We start from the raw sequence: 27198 nt of genomic DNA on the forward strand, positions 1-27198 counted from the left end.
AAATTGCATGGCAAATCTATTAACATTTCAGGTGGGTAGGAGCAGGAGACGGTAGGAGCAGGAGACAGTAATTGCTCGAAGCAGCACATACATTTGTCAAAGCAATACCACTGGTGTTAATAAGGACGCTACAAAACCTACATATGGTCTGTTTTTGGGACCGTGAGTATGCCTTACAGGTTTCTAAGACAAAACTTAAATCAGCTCAAGTCAGAGGCTCCTCCTCGAGGGTGACCAGATGTCCCGATTTTTTTGGGGCAGTCCTGATTTTTGGGTCTCTCTCTTATATAGGCTCCTATTACCTCTCACTCCCATCCCGATTTTTCACACTTGCTGTCTGGTCTCCCTATCCTCGTCAGGAAATTAACTCTCCTAGAATTGAGAACATTTTTTTCTGGTGAAAATACACCTTCATATATTTGATCATCAATATTTCTGTCAATGTGGAATGCAATTTGATTTCAAATGGACTGCTATAAAGGACAGAACAAAATCATATTGATATAGATGTATAGTGCTCTCTAAGTATCTGCTAATGATTTAGTCACATTTCTTTTATAATGTTACGGGGAAGTGTGAAAATGTGCCTGCATATCTGATCTAGTTTGGCGTCTAGACCAATGACTACTACTTGTTACTTTCAAAATAAAAACAGTTATTTACCTTACAGCAATTGTGGTTCTTTAGATGTGTTGTCCATATATACATTCCACTGATGGTGCACATGTACTCTGTGTATCTGAGTTTGGATTCTTTAACCCAGTGGTGATCGTTGGGGCTGTTCCTGTGCCCTGAGTGTCCTCATGCCTCCACAAAGAGCGGGATGACCCCAATCATCTCGCAATTCCTTCATCAATACAGAATTTGGATATGATGGGACTCCACAATAGGGGAGAAGTAGGGAAGGTTGTGGAATATGGACAAAATCTGAACAACCATAGTTACTGAAAGGTAAGTAAGTTCTTTGAGTGTTTGCCATATACATTCCGCTGATGGTGACTCACAAGCAGTGATGGAGGTGGATGCTAGGAGTCCAACTAAATAATGACTGTAAAATAACCCTGCCAAAATGAGCATTGGATTATGATGCTTCTACAGTGAAGTAATGCAGTGTAAAGGCTTGCACAGAACTCCATGTACCTGCCCAACATCTCTCTACTATGGGCACATTCCTCAAAGAAACACTCGAGGTTGTCCGAGCTCTAGTGGAGTGGTCTGTGACTCTTTCTGGTGAGTCTATTTTAGCTAATTCATAGCATATAGTCTGCTATACCTAATAATCCAATTAGAAATTCTCTGGGTCAAAACATATTAAGCTTTGACCCTCTGTATGAAAGTTGCATGTAATCTAGGGAATATCTTAAAGGGCCTAAACCTATCTATTCAGGATGACAAGGCTTTATGAACTTCTAAAGACTGTACTCAATGCCATTAGAACAATATTTAAGTCCAAAGAAGGTGTCAGATTGTTTGACTGACAAGCTCCCTCAGGAATCTAGCTACCATAGTATGGGACAAAACTGAGCATCCCTAAATTGGAAGGCAGTGAGATGAGATGGAACCTAAGGGAACTCATGGCTATTCTGTGTGTCTTTGATGATACCAACCTGATTTCTTTCTTTGAGAAGATAACTGGTTTTTTTAGATGAAGGAAATGCAGTAGGTCTAATCTACCTGGATTTCAGTAAGGCATTTGATACAGTTTCACATGGGAAATTACTAGTTAAAATAGAGAAAATGGGGAGTGATATGAGAACAGAAAAGTGGATAAGGAACTGGTAAGTAAAACTACTACCCTGGCATAAGAACCTGGGCAATGCTAACAGGTGTTACGGCAAGCTACTACCATATCCTGAGTGTTGAAAAGTCCTTATGAGAACATCTTAACACCCCAGATTTTCTTTTTACCTTCATAAGCTTGAGAAAATTCCTGTGTGAGAGGAAATACAGATCTATTTACATGCGAATCCGCTTAACATGCGGTAGCGCCATGCCTCCCAGTGCTACCTATTTAACACCGCGAGTTGTTAACACGTGGTATAGGAACTTGCTATGTAGTACTACAGATTTGCTCACTAACTCGCTCACATAGAAATTGACAGGAAGAGCAGAACAGAAACGTGTTGTATGTCTTTACCGCCAACTGGTGGGGGGGGAAAAGGGGCAGTGCTTTAAGGATGGTCCTTTGCCTCAGCAGTGCTTTAACGTTGCTGCCCCGTCCTCTCCCACCCCTCACTCCCCCCCCCAATTGGCGGCCCTGCCAGTAGGGATAGGGGAGGCAAAAAGGGCAGGGACATTAAAGCAGGGGGAGGGGCGCAGCAACGTTAAAGCGCTGCTGAGGCAAAGGACCCTGCAGCGCTTTAAGGTCCCTGCCCCTTTTGCCCCCTCGGCCGCTGATGGGTAGGGAGGGCAAAAGGAGCAGCTGCCCCAGGGCCAGCGATTTAAAAGGGTTCCTGGCTCCGGATGCTGCTGCCACAGCATTGGTGTCCAGAGCCATAGGCCCTTTAAATCGCCAGAGGAACCCCAGGCACAGTGGACCAGGCAGCCTGGAAGGGCTGGCTGGGGGGTACTGACCCCTAGCCCCGCCCCTTCTGCCTAAGGCCCCACCCCTTCCGGGGGCCAGAGCCCTCCCCGCCCCGTACCGGTAAGTGTCCTAAGTTACTTTCACCCGTGTACTGAAGTAATAATGTTTTTATTAGATTACACATTTGAATTAATATTCTTGCAAAGCGCCATTAACAGACAGGCCTGCAGTATTTGGGATGCTGTGAATATATGTAATCCTAGATAATTATACATGTATATATAGATATCTTAAGATTTTCAGCATGGCCCTCTTAACCCACGGTCCGTTAACACACGGTCGTGATGCCTTGATTCCCAACATCCGTGCGTAAACAGGTCTGTACTGTACTCAGAATTTGGAGTATGTGTCTAATGAAGTTAAACACTAGGAATTAGACTGTTAAGAATAATTAAACTCCTTGTTGCCCACATCTTTGTTAGTCTTTTCAGTGTAGACTTATTCACCTACTGCAATGGTGATAAATCACCAACTCTACCAATAACATTACTTCTATAGAGCCTTTGATCAAAGTTTGCAAAGCACATTGCAAACATTAGTTTTGTAGGTAAGTATCCTTTCCACAAGTGAAGAAAACAAGGCAGAGATAGCATAAAATCATCCAGGATCCTGCCTCTCCCAGGCATGTACTCCAACTTCTAGACAACACTATGCACCCACAGTAAATAAAACTACCTGCCTTTTGCTAAGAAAGGGGTGATCATATCCCTTTTAAGGGAGCCCTAAGATGCAAATAAGTTTGTCCACTAATAGATTTCAGAGGCCTCCTTATACAGATACAGCATTTATAACATGAAGAATTTGTAAAGCGATATTTGGCTGTAAACCCTCTCACTGAATGACAGCTCCAGCTAAAACTCAGCTGAGGAGATACACTTTCTCTGAAGGAGACGACCAGGATGCAAAGGAAAGAAAAGATAACCTGCCCTCTACCACTCTGCTGATTGACAGACTCCCCACCTACACAAGAATGTGGAGTGGGAGGGACTCGAGGAGTCTCCTCTGTCAGCCCACACAGGGTTTTGGGGGTAGGGGAAAGTAACCCCATGTATGTTTAAAAGAACAAAAAATCCTTAAACTTTTCTTCTACCTCAAGGAATATGGATTCACTAAGTCCTGCTGCCTGTTGGCCCCTGGCAAACACATGTGATATCCATACACACAAGCAGCTCAGCTGTTTTTGCTTTTTAATTCCCTATGTTACCTAGTCAGCCCTGTCTTTGAACAAGTCATCCTGGCAGGCACCCAGAGAGCCTCATAACATTACCACTGGACAGGGCTCTTAGTACTGAATTTATTAAAGAACTTTCAAGTCCTCATGCAGGGCATAGTTCTGCACCCTGACTCACAGTGAGTAGTACTTTACTCCATGAGTAGCCCCATTAAGATGGGGCCCAGTTCTTTCACTCCCTAAGTGAACCTGGGTGAACTGCCATGTCATGAAGATAATGATGGACTTCAGCCCAGAATGACAAGTTGATCAAATCAGTCAGACAAAACAAAGATTTTGTTACATTTAGTGAGCGTAAAGGAGAACGTTCACAATTACACGTTCTAAGGACTTATTTTTATGTAACACAGATGTCTCTGGAAACAAAACAAGTATGACATATTGTAAAACTGCACTCCACATCGTATACACGTCAGAGTTACTACAGTGTTATTCATTATTACTTGGAGTAATAAACCTGGAGTAAAGAAGATACATTACAATACATAACACTAAACTAATACTATTCAAGCCCAGCTACTATTACACTGATCTGCTATTGTGAACAGGAAAATATTCACCAGCACATTTTAAAAACACATAGTAGGTGCTCAGTATATGTTGAACTTTGGCTATACGAGGAAAACCAAAAATATTTGCCCTTGGCATGTGGGCATTTTATATACATAACATCAAAACATCTGTAACCGTTCACACTTGGCAGCACCTACAACCAGCCCAGATTAAAAGACACACTCAAAACCAATCCTCATTTTTCTTACTATTAACAAACATGACACACTCAAAAGTCAGTATGGTTTTCCATATTAGAAGCTTAAAGTAACTAATGGAACCATTCTTCCATACTCTCAGAATTTCTTTGATGACTAATGAGCGTGGCAGGCAGCTCAAAACGACAGAGTATGAACCTAAATAAAAGCCTTTTGCCTCACTTTTTAGGTAAGATTATAAGTAATACAGAATGTAGCTTCTATCACAATATGAGATTTTCTAAGGCCTTTCCTGAAAACAGCTATACTGGTGCAATCTTGTGTGATTAAACTGCCAAGAGTATTGGCTTGTTGGCACAGATACTAAGGAATCAGTGATTTAACAGACTATACTAGAAGCTTTAAAAGACTGTTTCACATTTTATTTGTCACAGCATGAAAGTGCTGAATGGGAGGAAAAGATACCAAAGATTTAGGGGGTATGCTTACCTTCCAGCAGGTCTCTTGCCAGACCTGGTTCTGCCCCTGTGGACCGAACAAAGTCTGACAGGACCGCATCCATATCAAGAGTCATGCGATCATGTAGAAGGGCTGCCACACATGCAGCAGTAGCAGGATTTGTTGGTAGGCTACAAGACATCCATCTATAAATGAGAGCAAAAATACAGAGTTCTAGATGTATTTGTCATAGTAGGCTATAAAATAATGGAAATCACACATCTTTTCCAAACAAAACATCCAATTAATTTTTTTTTATAAATGACAATAAAAGGTCAAAGTTACAATGATTAAAAAAAGAAAACACATTTACATAAATATCACGTTGATAGCATTTATGATCTGCCTCTGCCTGTACTCACAATATGTTCCAGTGATTGAGTATTTTAATAACTAGTTCTCATCTTTCACACTTCTAGTGTTCTTTTCTATTTTTCTTTGCTCTTTTAAAATATTCCTTCTGCATAACTCTTCAGTGCACAAGGAAGTTATAAAATTAAAACTCCATAAGAGTAGGTGTTAAATGTCAAAGACTCCAAATAGGCACATGCTTAACTCTAAGCATGAGAACTGTCCCATTGGTTCAGTTAATGTGCTTCAAGTTAAACATATGCTTATCTGGATTAGGGCCATATTGCATGACCTTTGTATTTATATACTTTTAATATAAGTGTATTTATATTATAACTCATTACTTGTTCCCTTATTTATTGTATCAATATCTGTACCAATACGTAGGTTATTTCTTTGTTCCTGCCTGGAAGATGTACTTGATAGGGAATCTGTGCTTTCTCCCATTTCCTCGGAACTAATGCTGTCTTCCTCATGGCGGTGCTGTGAATCATGCTCACCATCCCCAACAGCAGCAATTTGTACCTCTTTTGTGTGAGAGGCTGTGTTAACGAGCCTTCTAAACATCTGCATTAGTGCATCTCTTTTAACTACAATAATGATGACAACCACAATGAATGGAATGACACCAAAAGCTACTACTAGGCCAATCTCCAGATTGTTACTGCTCATATTTCTGGAAGGTGGTGGGTATCTACTCTCCCCAATTCCTTTCTATCATTTGAGCTGACAGTCTGAAGGGACCCACACTCACTTACAATGGCAGTTTCTCTCATTGGTTGTACATGCCTTTCAGCATCACAATCAATGACACGTGCTATTAATAGAAATCTTGTCAGGACCACACAAAGCAACACCTTTCACTATTGCAGGAGCAACTCCCCCCCCCATATCAGCATGATTAAGAGAAGTGAACCCATTTTCAAATTAACATTGTACATTTCTTAAGAAAGCCATTGTTACATGACTGATCTTTATGAACACTTCCCTGGTTTCCCTCAAATGTAACAACTATTTAAAATATAAACTTACATCCTGCAAAATACTGCACAACACACCAACCCCACTCAAAACTAACTGGAATGGAGCTGACTACATTTGTTATACAAGTTCATTTTCACCTTGAATTAAGTAATGTTCAGGCAAACAATGAACCATACTACTACAAATATTACAGACACCATTGTAGTGTAGTAATCCCAGCATACTCTGCAAATGGATTCTTTCTTCTATTGAATTTCCAGTGATGGACTTCCCCTCCCCCCACCCAAAAAAACTAAGAAGTTAGGAACAACTACCATAGACACAGAATGAAAGTTGGGCCTAATGAAGTCAATGTGAATTTTACCATTGACTTCAGTGGGACCAGGATTTCACCCATGCGTTCTGCTTGCATCAGATGCAATTATAGATCATGTTAATAAAATTAAAATAATCCCTTGTTAGTTAAAACACAATCAATAAAATGCTTTACTTAAAAGCCATCAGCCACCTATTTTACAGAAACTGTTCCAGGCCAGCTAGAGTAATTACTATTAATTATTTAATATCAAGGGATTCACAATAGACTTTAACATCTTCCTGAAGTGGTAGGAAGTCAGGTTTCCTTTGCAGAATGATTCACTTGTTTTATAGCAAAGTGATGCAGTATGTGTTCAGCAGCTTACTGTAGGTTGTTTGTACCATTCAGTTGCTGAGAAAGTAACAATCACACCAGTATGTGACAATGACTCATGGCCTAGGAACCAGCATGTAGCAGCTAATGGAACCACAATCATAGCTGATGAAATGCAAATGTATTCTTGTTTTTGTATAGATAATGGAATTTTTTATACAAGCATGTGCAATTAAATCTTAAGCAAGTGAAATATTTTAAACGTACTTAGAAAAATATTCTGGAAGACACCTTTGCCTATTGTGTACTAAAAACCACCTCTGGAAACAACAGAAGGGTTTTTCATATTCTGTCATGCACAAATTTTTCTTTACAGCGTCAAAGCAAAAATAATTGGGAAGAAAAGTGCACTGTATGTCCTATCTCTGGCATTTCCTGACAGGCACAACATAGCCTTGTTATATGCAATCAGGAGCTTTTCTTTAGTATTTTATTTTCACTGTTGACCAAGTGGCCTTAAAATAGAAGTAGCTTTAGGACAATTTGTCCCCAGAGTTTTTAAATCAACCCAGAGGGGAATCTCTCTCCTATATTCATTTTTTTTCCTAAATACCCCTAAGGACAGGTCTAGCCTTTGGGTAACAGATGAACTGTATCTAATACCTATTATTGATTATTTCCTGAACAAGTAGAAGCTAATCTATTTACATAGACAACTCTCTCTACAAAAATTTAGAGCAGTTGTTTTTAAGAATGGCTGAATCAGACATATTTATCATATAGTCAGTATTCAAACTTCATTTTATAGGGTTTTTGAGGATTGTTAAGGAATCAGAACAGATCAGAGAGGAGATGGTACAAGTTAAATGGTGTAGGATATAAATGAAACTACAAGTTTTACTTTTATTCAGCATCTGTCATTCATTTCATCAAGAGGCCAAAGCTAATCTTTACACATTCATCTGATCTTTTCACTTAATCTCATGGGCTCATTCATGCCTTTGCCATGAGTCAAGAGTAAGGGGAAATATCCTTTTGTGCTGCACTGGGAGCAGACTTTTAGTTGGCTCCTGGTTATGCCACTGCAGCAAAGAGCGAATAAACTGTGCCAGGTCTGGAGCCAATGCAGTGCATGTTCCCCCCACTTGTTGGTGCTGCTACACCCTGTGCCTCCTCTGTTCTCTCCCTCCAGCTCACCTGCACAAGAGGGGAAGTAGCAGCTCTGCAGAGTCCTCTTCCCCTCCCATACTGCTAACCATGATGTGGGTAGCCAGTATTGATGTGCGAAGGGGCATTTGGATGCTCTTATGCCTCTGTGCTAGCTAGGCCACACTTTAGCACACTCTCCCTCATGCCCTGTATTATAGTATGCGTGTGTATGTATCCATATATACAAACAAACAGACTCTTCTAAAGTTTATTTTAACAGCTGTTGCTCGACTGGACATTGTCAAAAGGTTAGGAATTTCTCGAAAGAAAGCCCTCGGTGATAATTAGGTTTTCAGAAAATAGCCCTTACGATAGGATAGGATTATCACTGGATTTCTTAGTATCTCTCTTCAAAGGACTCGAAAGCATTTCATAAAACTACATTTATACACATGCTACAAAAGAATCACTTCACCAGCTACGCATTGCTGCATAGGGAATGATTTGTCCCTCCTAAAGATGTAGTGCACAAAAGACCTTGAAAATGGGTACATTCAAACTGTAAGTGTTGGAGATGAAGTCAAATGTGAGCTGGCAATCTAGGCCACATACATTTTTATTTAATTTACTTACATTGCACTCATTGTCGTCATATCAGGCTGCATTTCAGGAAGGTAAGAGAACCATCTGGGTCACAACTAGACAAGGGAAGGCTATAAAAGTTCACCTAGAACCAGTAATCAAGGGAAACATGGAAAGATTTATAGGGCCTTGTACAAGAAAAATGCAAGCACTTCACGAAAGCCCATTACCTTGATAGACTATGGCTAAATTTGTCCATAGGGTTACAGTTTGTTATACATTCCATACAGCAGTTGAATTTTTTTTAACGGTTTTAAACATAAGGTATGAAGGGAGTAATGTTGCTGCTTCCAATATTTTCCTAGTAAACACAGATTAGTTTCTAAAACAGCGGCACACAAGGAGCGGAGGGGAGCAAACAGGAGAACATTGTAACCAAAAGTCCATGACAATTTCTTTATGACCTGGAGAATGGATGAAATAAACCTGCACCAGAAGGATGCAGACATTCAGAGTCAAGTTTAAAGAGCTTGTTGAAGATGAATGATGCAAAGCATTAGTAAATTTCAGATCTTAATCATAAATGACTCATCTGGCAGTAAAACTTTTTTGTGGTTTTTAGAAATGTGTATATTCAGGGTAGTTAAATACAAGCATTAATCAGTGCGGGGGACAGATCATTCAAACATTTGGAAATTTTAGCTGTATGTCAGTCAGAATGAGTCAAATCATGGATCATCTGTATACTAGCAATATTCACTATTTTTAATGCTAAGTTTTCCCCTCCCATTATTTCAAATCTTCTGAAAAGCACTTCAGGCTGAGAAATATTTTTGTGGCATAACATGGGTTCCACACTCCTGAAGGTTCTGTTGGGTCAATGGGTAAAGCAAGTTGCTAGCTAAGCAGAAGGCCTAGATAAATCTAGTCTAAAGAGGTATGTCATCGTGCCAATGAGAGATCTGAACAGGTCTGAAAACATAAGATCCAGTGACTAGCGCACCGTTCCAGTAGTAAGAGACCTTTCTTACAATAATAAATATCACCTATTCCCCCCACGGCCACACACATACACACATTAATGTGGTTGAAAGCAACATATTATTAGGAATTTATGGTGAGTCAAATAATATTACAAAATGTGCACGGGCAAGCTCAAGTGCCATCAAAGTTAATTGCAAAACTCCCATTGACTTTTGTTGGGGCCTAGACACTATCTATGACTCGGCAACTATGAGGGATGAGTGAACCCCAATAGGGTCAGATCTGGTTTGGTTAATGAGCTGAAAATTTGTATGCTTATCCCAAAGGCATTAACACTTCCTTTCTTGGACAGTAAAATCAGTCTACATCCTACTTGTCTTTTCCTTCTTAGCCCCACACATTTATCAATAGGTCCCTCTCTTCCTCACAGCTCCTCCTCCATTGATCCCTCCCAATTCATGGCTATGGCTGGTCAAAATTTTTCTGTCAAAACTACTTTTGATGGAAAACTAGGTTTTCAACAAATGAGTCCCTCCCCCAAAAGCATGCTTTCTACAGAAAATTGAAAAAATGAAATAAATTAAAACCCAAAACTTTCATCTGAACATTTTCGGTTTGAGTTTTCAGTTAAAAAACTCCAATATTTCTGTATGGAAAACACCTCCAACATTTCAGACCAGCTCCCCTCATAACCCCCTATTTTTTCCTAACTTCATTTTTATGATTTTAAACATACATGTTTGACTGCTCAGTTTCATAGCTTTTCTTTCTGGGTATTTTCCATCATGAGACAGAAAGACACAAATTAAGGATATTATTTTATTTAGCTGATTTAGTACTACCGAAAACATGACACAAGCGATAAAAAGACAGTCCGTCCATCTACCATGTGTGAGAGGGGTGGGACCCACAGGACTTCATTTATATTTGCATAAGGAAATTTTTGGTGTGGCCCATCAGAGAGATGGGGCATGTTCAAACCTAAATCTGGAGTTTAAAACTAGCAAGAGGCCTTAGCCAAGCTGCCTCAAAGCTAATTTAATATTTGAGGGATGAGAAAGATTGGCAACACTAAAAACTGAAGTCCTCTTTTCACAGGACAGGTGCAACACAGGCAGTAGTTCAGGCTTTTCCTCTCTGCCCTGTCACTATGTCTTGGTCCAGATGAGGACAAGTCCATGGGCAAGTGGTTAAATCATTCTCTATTCCGATTTAATCCTTGACCTCAATTCAGAGGCTGACAGTCATTTCTGTTAATGAATTTTTGTGACAAGGATTGGCCTGAGATCATATAGATGACCACATAAATATTTACCCATATTGATAACTTTTGGTCAGCCTCAACTTGGGAATGACTCAAAACATTGACTTCAAAGTGAATGGCCCTTAAATCCAAATATCCTGAGCCATCCAACTAGAACAAGGTTTTCTTAATAAGCTTGAAATCCTTGAAATATAAGAAAGCCAGAGCCATCTCTCATTGCCTTTATGACATCATGAATCACCTTTGCATTGCTCTCATGGTGACACAAGTCATCAGAACCCCATATTCCGTGAGTGCCAATAGCTTTGTAGCTCACATGTAACCCATCTCATAAGTTGCACCAGAGGTCATGCCAAAAGCCTAAACAGGTGTTTTCCCAAAAGATGTTGCTTTGTGTTGTAGAGGCTTCATCTTCAAAGACTCATACACACAAACAGAGAATACTTGGGCATTCTATTGTTAATGCCACTCTGGCTGATGTGGGAAGAGAATGCAATACACTGGTAACTGGACTATGGCCACAGCTGCAACTTTACTGAAATAGAACAAGTCAAAGTGTGGCATTATCCCATTGCCAATGCTCTCTAAGTAGTAACTAATCAGAAACCCAAGAACACCTACTTCTTGGAAAAAACGGGGGCACTCCGGCTTTATGAGGGAACTGTGAGAAACTTGCCTCTGTATGACAGGGACAGCGTATAACACAAGCTGGTAAGTTCTGTTCTCTCAGCTTTCAATTTAGGCAAGAATTAATCTTTCAATCAGACTTTCTGATAAAAGGTCCTTTTCACCAGAAAGCCACTTTTAGTAATAAAAACACACCCAGATGGGACAGGAAAGAAAGACTTAAGCAAGGAAAGAAAACAAACTGTAAGGAAGGAGGCAGTGACTCATGAAAAATTAGAAATTCAGAATCCAGCTGGCTGCCAGACTTCTTGTTCTAACCAAATGAACACAGCACCTCCTACACTACTGAACCATTACCATGTTTGCTACTAATGGCAATTGTAACTATTAAACTTGCTCACTCTCATAATGTTGCATACCCACTTGGAGCAGATATCATCAGTCTATGAAAGCACAGTCTTCCTCAAAGAACATTCTTCTTATGGATAAATGCATAAATAAATTTAATACTTAGCACCTGAAGTTCTCATTTATATAATGTCAGAATCCCCTCAGAAGAGGAAGTTGAAATCCACTTTGAAGGACTACAGAAAATGCCATGCTGTTTGCATGCAACGGACAAAGGGGTTGAATCACAAGCAAAATGTTTTCACTTCTGAAGATTTAAAATTAAAAACAAAGACAGCCCTAATAAAAATACACTGTGAACCAGATTGAAAGCCCAGTCAGTAGAAAGGTTTCCATCAACTTCAGTGGGCTTTGGATCAGTTCATCTGCTCTCACAGACTTTAACACCAAAGGGGACCATCATGATCATCTCATCAGATCTCCCGCAAATTGCATACCACAGACCCTCACCCAGCCACTCCTGTAATAGGCCCATACCCTCTGGCTGAGTTTCTGAAGTCCTCAAATCTCAAGTAATAGAAATGGGATGAAATCTGATATTTGCACTTTGCACTTGCATGACATTGCATTTTGCACTAGGTACTAACAACAAGAATTTTTGCTACAAACTAGGGATTTATTAGTTGGAAGCTACAGAGGAGGAAAAAGACCTGAGTGTGTTGAGGAACATAGGACAACTATGAGCCACCAATATGATGTGGCTGTGAAGAAGGCTAATGCAATCCTGGGATGCCTCAGGTGAGGTATTTCCAGTAGAGATAGGGAAGTGTTATTACCATTATCCAAGGCACTTGTGAAGACCTCATCTGGAATACTGTATGTAATTCTGGTCTCCCATGTTTAAGAAAAATGAATTCAAACTAGTGGAGACTTAAGGAGCTTAGCTTGTTTAGCCTAACAAAATGGAGACTAAAGGGCAATATGATTGCAACATGAACACTCAAAAGTGGGAGAAGTTATTTAAATTAAGGGCAAATGCTGGCACAAGAACAAATGGCTATAAACTGGACATCAATATGTTTAAGCTTTAAATTAGATGACGGTTTCTAACCATGTGAGGACTGAGTTCTGCAACAGCTTTTCAAAGGGAGCAACAGCAGCAAAAAATCTAACTAGTTTTAAGATTGAGTTTGATAATTTATGGAGGGGATGGTATGATGAGATTGCCTACAATGGCATGCGGTCCTTCTGCGACTGCTATTAGCAAATATAGCCAATGGTTGGAGATGGCACATAAAGTTTATTTATTTATTTTTCTAATGTGAATACTCTAAGTGCCTGATTAACATTGCTGATTCCTCTTGACTGGTGAGGCAATGTGACGGATAAGAGCAAACTGTTATCCTTTTCAGAGGGCACCATCTCTCTGTGGTTGAATTGTATATTTTTTTTAATTTGTGACATGTATGGTACAAAGACCCCCCAACTTTACATAGCTCCAGAGACTGAAAATAATTTTTACTGAGACATATCACATTTTAAAGTATTAAAAAAAAAGTCACTTAGTCCACACTTTAGATAATTGAATTCAGTAAATAAAACAAATCTACAAAACCAAACCACATTTGATGCAGCAAACAACAACTGGTTTCTTTTAACTAAGCTTTCATACTTTCTTCCCCAATTTTCTCCATGTGAAGTGCATCCCATAGCATTCAGACAGTTACATAAAGACTTTTCATTCTCTTTTTACAGCATTTCTAAAGATGTTCCACTTGTGATCAGAAATATTTGCCACACACACATTTGCAAAATAGCCGAACAATTATTAAGGGAGAAAGCAAAATTAAACATCAGACCCATCAGATTAGATTGGCTTTGAATTTGAGTTGACAAACCATCAACAGTAAGGGAACTGGAGTTAATGCTGCCGCTCAGCTTTTAGTTCACTAGGTCACAAAATTGCTCAGAAAATTGTCTGCCCAGGTAACAAGGTGGTGAATTATTAAGGAAGGAACAGCAGCCTGAGTGACAGAAAGAAAATGTGTCATCAAAAAAAATTCATAGGAATTACTTTGAATCTCTAAAGTATTTATAGTGACCGAGACACAGACTCACCTCTGTTAGTAATTAATACAGATCATCTAAGAGAAACATGGCTATTTCCAAACATGGACTGTCTTCTCCTGAGCCTTAGTTTATAAGGTTAACTTAATTTCCACTTTATTTTATCCACCATGACCTCCCTCAATTCAGTAAAGCACCTCTATTCAGAATACCACTTAAATACATGCTTAATTTTCAGCATTCTAAATCAATGGGACTTAAGCATATTAAAGTTAACCTTTACCTAAGTACTGTCCTGAACAGCAGAGGACTTAAGCAGATGCCTAAGTGGTTTTGTAATCCACTGTGAGTTTGTGTTAGAAAAATTCCCACAACACCAAGTCCACAATATATAAAATTGGAGCTGGTTGAAAAATTGACAAAATTTCACACAAAGAAAACTTAAATTTCAGATTTATTTCTGTTTCACAGGGTTCAAAACAGAACAGAGAGATAGGTAAGGAAGACTTTATGGGTACAACTGTCCCAAGCACTTCTGACACTCTCAAATCTGAAATGTTACATTTGTAGATGTAGGGAACACTTCTCAGGGTTACTCTTTTTTTGGCAATGGAATAATACAGTATTGGTTGCATTTTGTTAACACAAAATTTCCAGATGATAAAATCTTGTATTGAACTTTATCCTTTTCCCTGTATCTTGGGAGCTGGAAAACTGAAATAGGAATAAGTGCCTGAAAATATGAGTTGGGTGGAGAAGAATGAACAGCAGTGTCTTTGGCAGTGAATAAAGAAACGTGAGCCTAAGTGTATCGTTATGTAATATTAGAGATTAAAAAGGCCTGGTTGTCCACTTCCTTCCACCTCATAGTCATTTACACCTGTGCAGACAGAGTGTGAAATGCTTCCAAGTCATAACATTTTACATCCATTTTGCACAAGTGGAAATGACTACACAAGGAGCGGGGCAATGGAGAATCAGGCCCAGAATATACAGGATTCTTTGGAGGGCTGGGGGGAAGGAGGGCACCAAGGGAACCTCCTCCTGTTCTCTGTGTGCTGGCTTTACAAATGATAAAAGCCCTGCATACTGCAGGACAGCCCATATTATGAAGTTTATTTCCAACTATAGGTGACAGATAATACAATGTATCAATAGTAAATACACACACACACACACACACACACTCACACATAAATAATAAAATCACATTGTACCAGGCTGACACAGTTTTTAATAGGAAACTGTTTAGAAAACACCCTGCACAACTGCATCATTAAAATAGTTGTCTATTAGCTTTATTCTACAGTGCCGCTAAGCATTAGTTTTAAGAATTCATAAGCCTTTCTTAAGTAAGATTTTGGTGGTTATATTGTGTCTGATAAACCATAGGAAAATACTAGCACATTATACAGCTACAAAAATGTCATTGCTTTCAATTCATTGGCATCTGTCCAGAATGGCAAATGTGTGTAAGCAAAAATATGAGAGCTGACAAAGATAATGATATTCTCTACATCTTTATCACTGCAAGGAGTATATGGGATTTACTGGCAAATTGACACTGTTTGCTAAAATGGATTCCTTGCTATGTCCATTAACTATACTGCTATTATTTTGGAGGTAGAGAAATGAGCAACTGACACCTTTTGAAAGGAATCAAAAAGTGAACACTATGTATTCCAAAATCAAGTAGAAACAATAGTTTAAAATACAGTTCACTGAAGAAAAAATAGTTCTGCCTGTGCATGAGCAGTATATGTGGGAATTAACATAAATGCCTCAATTTTTTAAGTTACAGATGCTCATCTACCGATCAACTAGTGTATGGCAAGCTGGGATGTCAACCTACAGCATTTGAGCCTTCCATGCACTAAACTGACCATATAGACAAGCCCATGCTGTTATAATTTCTAAAGACTAAAGACACATTGACTCAGACATATCTGAACCATTTCTATACAGAGAAAAAGAGATCTAGCCCCTGATTCAGCAAAGCCCTTATGTTGTACTTAACTTAAAGCATCAGAGGGGTAGCCGTGTTAGTCTGGATCTGTAAAAGCAGCAAAGAATCCTGTGGCACCTTATAGACTAACAGACGTTTTGGAGCATGAGCTTTCGTGGGTGAATACCCACTTCCTCAGATGCATTTCACCCACGAAAGCTCATGCTCCAAAACGTCTGTTAGTCTATAAGGTGCCACAGGATTCTTTGCTGCTTTAACTTAAAGCATATGTTGAAGTATTGCTGAAATCAAATGACTAAATGTTTTGCTGGACTGGGGCCATAGGGCATGTGGTAGGTGGTACCTGTTTCTGTTAGAGAGCAGAATCATATACTGTAAACTTTTATGCAAGAGGTTTGAAATGTCAGAGAATTTCTGGATGTCTAATTGCTTCTAGGTTTTCAGATATTGGTTTTTCATTTGGATCTGGTAAAGAGATTACTCCCTCTGCTGTAGAACTTGCCACAGTTATCTATGTCTCTGTGTTTCTATTTTTGCAGTTCAATCTACACTTCTCCAGTGGGAAGCTCTAGCTGTTGCATAACTCAGCTGCTTGACAGTTTTGCAGTGTTAGCCACAGAGATCCTGTAAAACCAAAGACTATGCTGCCTTATTCTATTTGCTTCAAGGTGCAAGTCAAGTTGTGACATTATCTCTATAGTTCTTCTCTTGCGGTTTCCCCATGACTGCATATCATCTGGGTCTCTAGACTTTCCCCCATCTTTTTGGATACTTGAGTGATCACTTTTCCCCAAATGCTGTGATGGTACATGAGGCCATTTAGGGTAGTTATAGCCCCTCCAGACATGACCACTTAGGCAGCCAGAGAAAGGGCAGTCTCATCTAACTGCAGAGTTTGCTTGCCCCAACTGGTCTGAGAAAGCTCATGTCTCTTGGTCTTTAAGGCACAGTCTAAGCCAATTTCTTTACTCAGACTCTGGTCTGAGCGCTGGTGATGAGGTAGGAAGTCTGAGTGTGGGTGTGCAGTAGTAAGTCTGTTGGTGACATGATTTCCCATGCTGTACCCGCACCTACAGACTGATTGGCACATTATAAGAATTAGAATACAAATAATCAAATTTATAGGGTAGCTTTTTACGAGCTTTAGAGTGCATAGGGACATTCTGACACATGACCATCTGGTTTTATTTTTAACTCCTAGGAAACTGTCCCATCCTGAAATGTTACCCAGCATTGGCACTGACCATATTCCTCAGCTAAAAAAGAATCTCTGGGACATAATTTGTAATAAGGAGGAGAGAGGGTTTCTGTGCACCAGGTGAAGGAGCTGAGTTGGGATAAAAGATCCTTGCAGGTCCTGTGTCCTTGCCATGCCAGCAAGTCTCTTCTTATACCTCAAAATGTATTTGAGTTTTGCCAAGATTCCTATGTTGCCTGATGCTGGGAAAGAGCTGAGGACAAGGGGTTCAGAACAAAGCAGTGAGAGAACTGGGGTGGAAGAGGTGCAGATGGAAAGTGGGTGGAACTGGGATTCTCTTCAGCCACTTGTAGCAGACAGGGATAAGGGGGAAAAAAGAGGGGGGAGGAGAGAATAGGTGGTGCTGATGTCCCTGGGGGGAAATGGACTAAGAATTCTCAGCTCCAATCCATTACTTTAGAAATCTGAGGAGTAGTACAGCAGCTTCCATCCAGATTACAGAATTAAGACAACCATCCAACCTCAGCAGGATTCTAACAGCAGGAATCTTTCCATTCTTCTGCTGAACTTGTTGGTGGAATTTGACACTGCTGATGAGAGGTCTTATTGTATCATCTTACCCCTCCAGACAGATTACAACATGTTGTCAAAACTCTACAGGGTTTCAGTGTAGCACATATTGCTTCTCCTCCTCTTTTCAATTGCTACTAACTGCTCCCATTGGGTAGGATATATCATTTGGGATCATCCATTGGCCAGTGAGACCCAGATTTACTGCAGACTACACTTTTCTCAATACTCTGTAATCACCAGTTGTGATACCTTTAAACTCTCTGAAGCTAAATATAAACATTTTACCAATATTTTATTGTTTTCCCCACTAACAATTCTTCTCACCAAACAAATCCATGCAACTTCTTCCCTATAATTTACATCTATACAAGGCAATCCTAATAGATAGGTAAGCACAATTAAATAAGTGTTTTCTAGTATTCCCAACTTTTAAGAAATGAAACAATCAGAGGAAATACAACCCTGCTCCGAGACTTTTTTTTTTAAACTCACCACAACAGTTACTTGACTAGTCTCAGGCCTGAAATCTCCACTACAGTTTATATCAAAAAGACCTGCAATAATGAAACTGGGATTATAAACAAATGCTGTTTAGTATATAGGTACATTTAAAGCTACTGCACTGTTATTTTGCATCTCTCTTAATCCAGAGATTTGAACTTTGACAAGCTGAGAGAGATGCCTGAAAACCATCTCTCAACTGTCACATTATGGCTGCTGAATTTTCAGAGTAAAAGCCTACTCAGTCCAGGTTCGAACCATAAGGGAAGGGAAAACTATCTGTATATGGTGCCTCTCTGATCATACTTTTCCACTCTGTCCTCCCCCCCACACACACTTTCACTATTGCCACAAAAGGATACCATACTTTTCTCACTCCCCTAGAATTAGGGTGACCAGATGTCCCGATTTTAAAGGGACAGTCCTGATTTTGGGTCTCTCTCCTATATAGGTTCCTCTTACCTTCCACCCATCCCGATTTTTCACATTTGCGGTCTGGTCATGCTACCTGGAATTCACAATGCAACATTCAAGTAGCAGCAACCAGTGTCAGAAACAAGTCGTGCTTGCTGATAATATTTAATCAGACATTTGCTGTTAAGGATTTCAAACTGTGGAATGAGATTTTTAAGATGTGACTGGCTAAATCTACAAAATGGTATTGACTAATCATCAAATTACTATAGCAACTATTGCTCAGTAACCAAGAATCCTTATTTATGTTTTAAGAAAAATAATGACAAACTGTCACAGGGTTTGCTGCTCACTGCTGGGGCACTCCTTGTGGCTCATCTGGGAATTAGCTCTCAACCAGTCTGATGCCCCCTCCTCTAGTTGCTTGACCCACAGTCACTCTCTCGGACTCAATTGCCCTCTTTGTGGCTTGGCCCTCCACCTAGGTCCTGCCGTTTTCCCCTTCCATTGTACAAAGTTTGCTGGATGAAGTGTCTCAGGCAGTCCTCTGCTCCACTCCCCAGATGGTGCCACTTCTCCAATGGTTGTAGGGAACCTGGACCCACCTATTACTCTGGGTTCCAGTCTATGCATGCTGTGAATAGCAACCACGGTCTATACAATCCCAGACCCCTTTGCTGTTTCCTTGGCTATTTCCCACCTTTCATCTCTTGTTCTGCCCTCTCCCCACCCCTTTCCCCCCCAGGTTGCCAATGGAGTTTCCTATTTTGGTTTTCTTGAGATCTTGTCACAGTCTGTATTCCCAGGCAGGATTCCAGGACTTACTCCTTCCTAGGAGTCCTCCTTGACTCTTGCCAATTCCCCTACACTTTAAGGAGTGACTGCAGCCCTTTGCTTACAACCAGCTTCCTCTTTTTATGCCTGTCCCCACCTCCTCCCCCAGCTGGGCTTCATCAGCTATTAGGTTTCATCACAGGTTAAATGCTCCTTTTTACCTACTCGGGCCTTGTATGAGGTGGACACCCCATCATACCTTCCTAACCTTGATTTTCAGGTGTCTAAGCAAAAAGAATTTACATAAATACTACAGACATATTCTTTAGTTGTGTTGTAAACATGAAAAAAGCCAACTAATACAAACCGATGAGTACTGCTTAAATTAGGAGTATGTCTTTCAGCTCTCTATTTTCACAAAAATAAAATGTAATATAGATTATGCCAGACTTTTTTTAAAAAAACAATTATTCAGTATGGATGCTGGGAGAGATCACAGAAAACTTGATTGCTGTTTTAGTCTAGCTAGATTTGATGGTTTATTTGTTTATTTTGAATATCATTGTTAATCAGGACATCTACATTTGTGTCTGCAGAGTAAGCAAACCAGTTCCCTTTCTGAATATTCTTCAACTGGAAAAGAAGCCTGGTCCAGGGCTTATGGCACCAGCCTGGCACTGGGAAGATTCAGGTTTAATTCTTTGCTCTGCCCCACTTGCTGTGTGACTTAGGGCAAGTCATTTGGTTAGGCCTCTGGTGTGCAGTGGACAATTCTTCTTCTTTCTCACCAGTTTATCTCATTGCTACTGTGTGTTCTTGCTGTCTGATTGTGTACCATCTATTGTCTTATATTTATACTTAAGACTGTAAGCTCCTTAGGGCAACGATGGTCTTTATTATGTGCTTGTATAGTGCCTATCACATTGGGGGGCCTTGGCGCTATGACTGGAGCTTCTAGTGCTACCACAATACAATAAATATTGTGAATAATAAATGAAATAATCCTGCTGTACCTCAGCTTCCCATTGGTAAAATAGGGAGAGTAGTTCTCTGCCTCACAGAGGTATTGTGAGACTGGATACCTGCCCATAAATGAAACATTACACCAATATGTACCAGAACTGGAAAAGTTGATGATGCAGGGATTTTAAAGTATGGGGTTTCAATATACTAAACATATTGTGTGTCAACATTTTTGAACTACTATAAAAACAAGCGAGCTAAATTTTTTGGGCCACATTTTCAGTGGGTCTCCTTAAATTTGCAAATGCACAATTCTCCATACAATTTAATTTGTGTGCAGATCAACATTTGTTCATGCAAAACAAATGTATTTGCATTTTATGTACACAATTAATGCATTTATTGACATTTTCCCAATATGACTTTGTTTTGCTACTGATAAACATGTACAACTCCTATTAACAGAACTGCCTAATGAACCAAATTGACCTGTAAACATTAACAGGACTGATGACTTTAGGAAACAAGGGCCTAATCCATCTCTCATTACAGTAAACACAAGCTTGCTCAATCTATACATCAATGACCCAGTAACAGAAGTTCATCTTGTCCCTGCCTGAAGGTATATGGGATCTTGGGGAGCAATTACCACACAGGTGGGGTGCAAATTAATTTCTTTATTAAAGGAAAAAGGAAGTGGTGGGAATTTAACAATGAAATATGATGGGATGGGGTGTATAGGGCGTTTACAATAGACAATGATGGGGGGGTTCTTATTGAACAGTGTAGGAAGTTCTAACAGTGGGGTACAGTAAGTGGGGTTCAGCACAATGGGATACAGTACAGTCAATAAGTGTATCAAAAGAAATGCAAAATAAATGGTAGCTTCTATATAAAATGGTCAAAATCTTAGACAGAATGTATTAAGTGGTTAGTGGCCTTATACACAATGTAACACAATGGTATCATGTAAATACAAAGTATATCAGAAAAGTGGAAGCAACCAACGGGGTGTTATAATTACAAGTAAAATGTGACTATAAGTGAACTTATGCAATGTAACGGTATAAAAGAAAAGTAATGACTTAATTTGTGAGGCTAGGATAGCAGATAATCTGCAAGAGTGTAAAAAGGAAGTGGGTCAAGGAACAGGAGGGGAGGAGGGGAGTGAATGATTAGTGGCAACTGATGAGAGGAGAGTGCGGCTGGAAGCAGCGAGAGATTCTGAAGCCCTGCAGGGTAAGGACAATGAGCAGTGTGATGGTGATCTTCGAGGGCGGGGGGCAGCGGAGAAGTGTAAAGAAGGGCTGGAGAGAGGTTTAAGCAACAAGCGGACACCAAAAACAAAGGAAAAAAAATGGCAAAGGGTTTGGGAAGTTTCACAGGGGGAGAAGCAGCAAGGGGTTTGGGAGTTTGGAGGGTGATGCAGACGCGGGGGGGGGTAGCAGCAAAGGGTTATAACATGGGGACACGGAGAAGCACACAGAGGGGAGATTGGAGTGGGGGAAAAACAGACATGGGAAAGTTCAGGGAGAGATCGGGACTGCGGGAAGACGAATTTAAGCAGCAAAAACCTTATCTATAGACACGGAGAAATATACAGAGGGGGAGATTGGAGCGGGGGAAAACAGACACAGGAAAGTTCAGGGAGAGATCGGGACAGCGGGAAGACGAATTTAAGCAGCAAAAAACCTTATCTATCTTAACCAACGACTAGGCAAAACAAAAAATATCACAATTCTAAGCAAAACTATAACAAGCAACTATACAGAGCAACAAAACAGTAACTATAACAAGGCAGGTGAACTTACAAGCTCTATAATCTTAAACTATGACTTATTAAACTAAAAAAACCCAAAACCTATGGTGCACCTTATGCTATGGGGAAGTCACAGAGGGCAGAGTGGTATGTGCCCAGGATACAGCTCCCAAGGAAGCCAAGGGATGGTGGCTGAAGCCAAGGGATACAGCTGAAAGCAGGGAGCCCAGAGGCAAGCCCACAGGAGCAGAGCTTAGCAGCGGCACAAACTTATTTTTAGCAGCAAAGCGCCGCGGAGTTTAAGAGAGGTTTTAAGACACAGACCAAGGTTAGCTTGAGTCTGTCTGCTGGGGAAACAGAGCCAGCAGCTAAAATAATAAAATAAAGTAGGGAAAGTTTCACAGAGGGATTCTTACCAGTCCCCAAGGCAGCAGCAGCAGCAACATCAGAAGAAGCAAGGAGGGCTCGGTACAGTCTCAATAATCAGGAGATCTCTCAGGTAGCAATTCGTTCTTCATGGGGAGAGGGGTTCAAAAAAACGGGGGTATGCTCAAAAACAAACGAGAGCGGAGAAAGGACCCCCAGAACCCCCTAGGCTGATCAGACCAGGCAGCAATGCAGGAACCTTTCTGATGTTTGTTTCAAAATGTCTGGTTTTTAAAGGCAACTCCGGCAGTTTCCGCCAGTAATCCTGATAGGCTCCCTCTGTCACAGGGAGGGAGGCACAGGGAAAAGACGCAGGTGAGCACAGAAACCACGTCTGGGCAGAGTCCTGTGCAATAGGTGACTCAAAAGCACATGAGGCCTATGATTCATGCCCAGGATCTTAAAACACAATAGGTCTTGCAGCTCTGGACATTGCCTGCCCTACACCGAGCCCAGGTTCAACGAGGTGATAACAGGACTAACCCTTTGAACAGGGCAGTGGTCCCATTTAGCACACAGCACAAGTGGCCATCCCTTTGAAAAGGGCAGTGGCCCTGGTAAGCAACTTAGGGAAGGGCCGGCCACAGGAGGAGAACAAAACAAAATGGAGTATGGGGACAGCTGTAAGAAATAAAATGGAATATGGGGATATCTGTAACAGACACATCTATGCAGACATCTGCTGCGAACTGCAGGCTCCAACTTTCTCTGAGCTGGAGAAGACCGAGTGACGATGCTGCAAAACTGGCAGATCACCATAAGACCTAGTGGCTTCAGCCAAGCACCAGCAAGACAAATCTCTAGAACATTTCACCTCCACCATATCAATGCTGAGAGAGAACTAAACAGCCAGAGGCTGAAGCATACCCAATTTACATAGTCATGACCTTTGACCAAACACTGACATACAAAAGCCACGTGAGCAAGATAGCAGTGAAGGTCAAGACATGCACAACAACCTTCTCCTCACACTGGCTGGTTCTTCACAGGAAGCGGACGCTCCAACCCTCAGTCCTTGCCATCTCATACATAATAGCAAAAGTACCATGCACCAGTATGGAATCGGTCAGTACACATCAAATTTGTTGATATGCAACTCAACTCAACAGTGCATATCATCACAGGAACTCTCCAACCGACTTATCTTCCATGGCTTCCAGTTCTGACCCACATTGCTCCCACTTACATCAGGACAGAGACTGCAGCTGGCAAGCTGCTTGAGATGGTACTTGCCAACCTAAAACTGACCTTGTTCAGCTATCTTTTTAGCCCACCAGCTATAAGTCTTTCATCCCGACCCCCACTGTGGTCAAGGCTGCCATGCCAGGACATGACAGCAAAGTCCCTGTGGTGAGAAGACTGGTGCTTAATATCAATCACAAATCAGTTCATTATCACAGTCCCTACTGCTCGCCCACTCGGCTTCGACCTGCCACGTTGCCAGTGGGCCCTTCCAAACTGGGCAAGGCCTCTGTGCAGCCAGCCAGGACCGCTGGGGTCTTTGAGACAAACCAAGCTGCAGCTATTGTGCCAATCAAACAATGATGCACATGTTGAGGAGTGCCCCCTAACCAAATTCAGCAGGGCAATGAGAGCTCCACTTGGCCACTAAGAATGCTATCGCTTGGTTTGGTGAATATGCAAATGCTAATAAAATAAATGTTAAAGTTAGATCAGGACCCTAATGAAAGTGTTCCTCAGAATGAAAAAATTCTCTCTCTATCCTCATAGGAAGACTATTATCCGTTAGAAGGGGATCACCCACTCTTTCCTTCCTCTAAAGGCATCCATCCCTATCACTTCTACAATCATTTCAGGCTCCCTAAAGATGTTATGTCTTCAGACTTTTACAAAGACTTTCTAAAACTCCTTGAACTTTCCCAGTGACAGTGCTGCCTATTAATAGACAAACCAAGCTCTCCGAAAATGTCATTTCTCTTGACGAAGACCCTCACATGACTGCCCAAAAAGCAGATTTTGTCACACACTGACAGTACACTTAGCGAACACTATACCAGAAAGAACAGGTCTGCACAGATCAGAGTGGTCCCGATATTATGCTTAGAGGGAATATTTACATAAAGGACTCCTGCAATACATACCTTAAAAGAGCACTGTCAAGGTTTATCTATTTTAAAAAAACCCTCTAGTTCAAGGGTATTTTTCCATAATAATTAGCTTCTCAGTTATCCCATTAGAATTAGATTGGTAGTGATTTCACCAGATTCCCACCCTTAATCTAATCAGAGTCTGATATTGAAATAGCATCTTGTTTTATCTGCCAAGAAAATAAACACTAAGGGCAATTTTTATTCTTGGATACCTAAGTATGACTCCCACAGAATTCAATATACTCATAGACTCATAGACTTTAGGGTTAGAAGGGACCAATATGATCATCCAGTCTGACCTCCTGCACAAAGCAGGCCACAGAATCCTACCCATCCACTTCTATAACAAACCCCTAACCTATGTCTGAGTTACTGAAGTCTTCAAATTGTGGTTTGAAGACCTCAAGCTGCAGAGAATCCACCAGCAAGTGACCCATGCCCCATGCTGCAGAGGAAGGCAAAAAACCTCCAGGGCCTCTGCCAATCTGCCCTGGAAGAAAATTCCCTCCCGACCCCAACTATGGTGATCAGCTAAACCCTGAGCATGTGGGCAAGACTCACCAGCCAGCACTCAGGAAAGAATTCTCTGCAGTAACCCAGATCCCATCCCATCTAACATCCCATCACAGACCACTGGGCATACTTACCTGCTGATGATCAAAGATCAATTGCAAAAATTAAGCTATACCATCATACTATCCCTTCCATAAACTTATCAAGCTTAGTCTTAAAGCCAGGTACGTCTTTTGCCCCCACTACTCCCCTTGGAAGGCTGTTCCAGAACTTCACTCCTCTAATGGTTAGAAACCTTCGTCTAATTTCAAGTCTAAACTTTCTAGTGTCCAGTTTATACCCATTTGTTCTTGTGTCTACATTGGTACTAAGCTTAAATAATTCCTCTCCCTCCCTAATATTAATCCCTCTGATATATTTATAAAGAGCAAGCATATCCCTCCTCAACCTTCTTTTGGTTAGGCTAAACAAGCCAAGCTCTTTGAGTCTCCTTTCATAAGACAGGTTTTCCATTCCTTGGATCATCCTAGTAGCCCGTCTCTGAACCTGTTCCAGTTTGAATTCATCCTTCATAAACATGGGTGACCAGAACTGCACACAGTATTCCAGATGAGGTCTCACCAGTGCCTTATATAACGGTACTAACATCTCCTTATCTTTGCTGGAAATACCTCGTCTGATGCATCCTAAAACTGCCTTAGCTTTTTTAACGGCCATATCACATTGGCGGCTCATAGTCATCCTGTGATCAACCAATACTCCAAGGTCCTTCTCCTCCTCTGTTGCTTCCAACTGATGTGTCCCCCAATTTATAACTAAAATTCTTATTATTAATCCCTAAATGCATGACCTTGCACTTTTCACTATTAAATTTCATCCTATTACTATTACTCCAGTTTACAAGGTCATCCAGATCTTCTTGTATGATATCCCGGTCCTTCTCTGTGTTAGCAATACCTCCCAGCTTTGTGTCATCCACAAACTTTATTAGCACATTCCCGCTTTTTGTGCCAAGGTCAGTAATAAAAAGGTTAAATAAGATTGGTCCCAAAACTGATCCTTGAGAAACTCCACTAGTAACCTCCTTCCAGCCTGACAGTTCACCCTTCAGTACGACCCGTTGGAGTCTCCCCTTTAACCAGTTCCTTATCCATCTTTCAATTTTCATATTGATCTCCATCTTTTCTAATTTAACTAATAATTCCCCATGTGGAACCATGTCAAATGCCTTACTGAAATCAAGATAATTAGATCTACTGCATTTCCTTTGTCTAAATAATCTGTCACCTTCTCAAAGAAGGAGATCAGGTTGGTTTGGCACGATCTACCTTTTGTAAAACCATGTTGTACTTTGTCCCAATTACCATTGACCTCAATGTCCTTAACTACTTTCTCCTTCAAAAATTTTTCCAAGACCTTACATACTACAGATGTCAAACTAATAGGCCTATAGTTACTCGGATCACTTTTTTTCCCTTTCTTAAAGATAGGAACTATGTTAGCAATTCTCCAGTCGTACAGTATAACCCCTGAGTTTACTGATTCATTAAAAATTCTTGCTAACGGGCTTGCAATTTCATGTGCCAGTTCCTTTAATATTCGTGGACGAAGATTATCTGGGCCCCCGATTTAGTCCCATTAAGCTGTTCAAGATTGGCTTCTACCTCAATGTGGTAATATCTACCTCCATATCCTCATTCCCATTTGTCATCCTTCATTATCCCTAAGCTCCTCATTAGCCTTATTAAAGACTGAGGCAAAGTATTATTTAGATATTGGGCCATGCCTAGGTTATCCTGAACCTCCATTCCATCCTCAGTTTTTAACGGTCCCACTTCTTCTTTCTTGGTTTTCTTCTTATTTATATGGCTATAGAACCTTTTACTATTGGTTTTAATTCCCTTTGCAAGGTCCAACTCTACATGGCTTTTAGCCTTTCTCACTTTATCCCTACATGTTCTGACCTCACTAAGGTAGCTTTCCTTGCTAA

At 40.6% G+C, this 27198-nt stretch overlaps 1 protein-coding gene across 7 annotated transcripts in view; it reads right to left on the reverse strand.

Annotated features, from left to right (window-relative positions):
* OTUD7A (OTU deubiquitinase 7A) overlaps nucleotides 1-27198 on the reverse strand; it is a 267788-nt gene that overhangs the window by 123199 nt on the left and 117391 nt on the right. For all 7 annotated transcript variants that reach the window (XM_030578509.1, XM_030578508.1, XM_030578510.1 and 4 more), the window contains one exon: nucleotides 5015-5169. In XM_030578509.1, coding sequence (XP_030434369.1) covers nucleotides 5015-5165 — 151 coding nt within the window. In that variant the 5' untranslated portion in view covers nucleotides 5166-5169. The remainder of the gene's footprint in view (nucleotides 1-5014; nucleotides 5170-27198) is intronic.

This window comes from Gopherus evgoodei, chromosome 10 (genome assembly GCF_007399415.2).
Source record: "Gopherus evgoodei ecotype Sinaloan lineage chromosome 10, rGopEvg1_v1.p, whole genome shotgun sequence".
In the NCBI taxonomy this organism is placed as follows: Eukaryota; Metazoa; Chordata; order Testudines; family Testudinidae; genus Gopherus; species Gopherus evgoodei.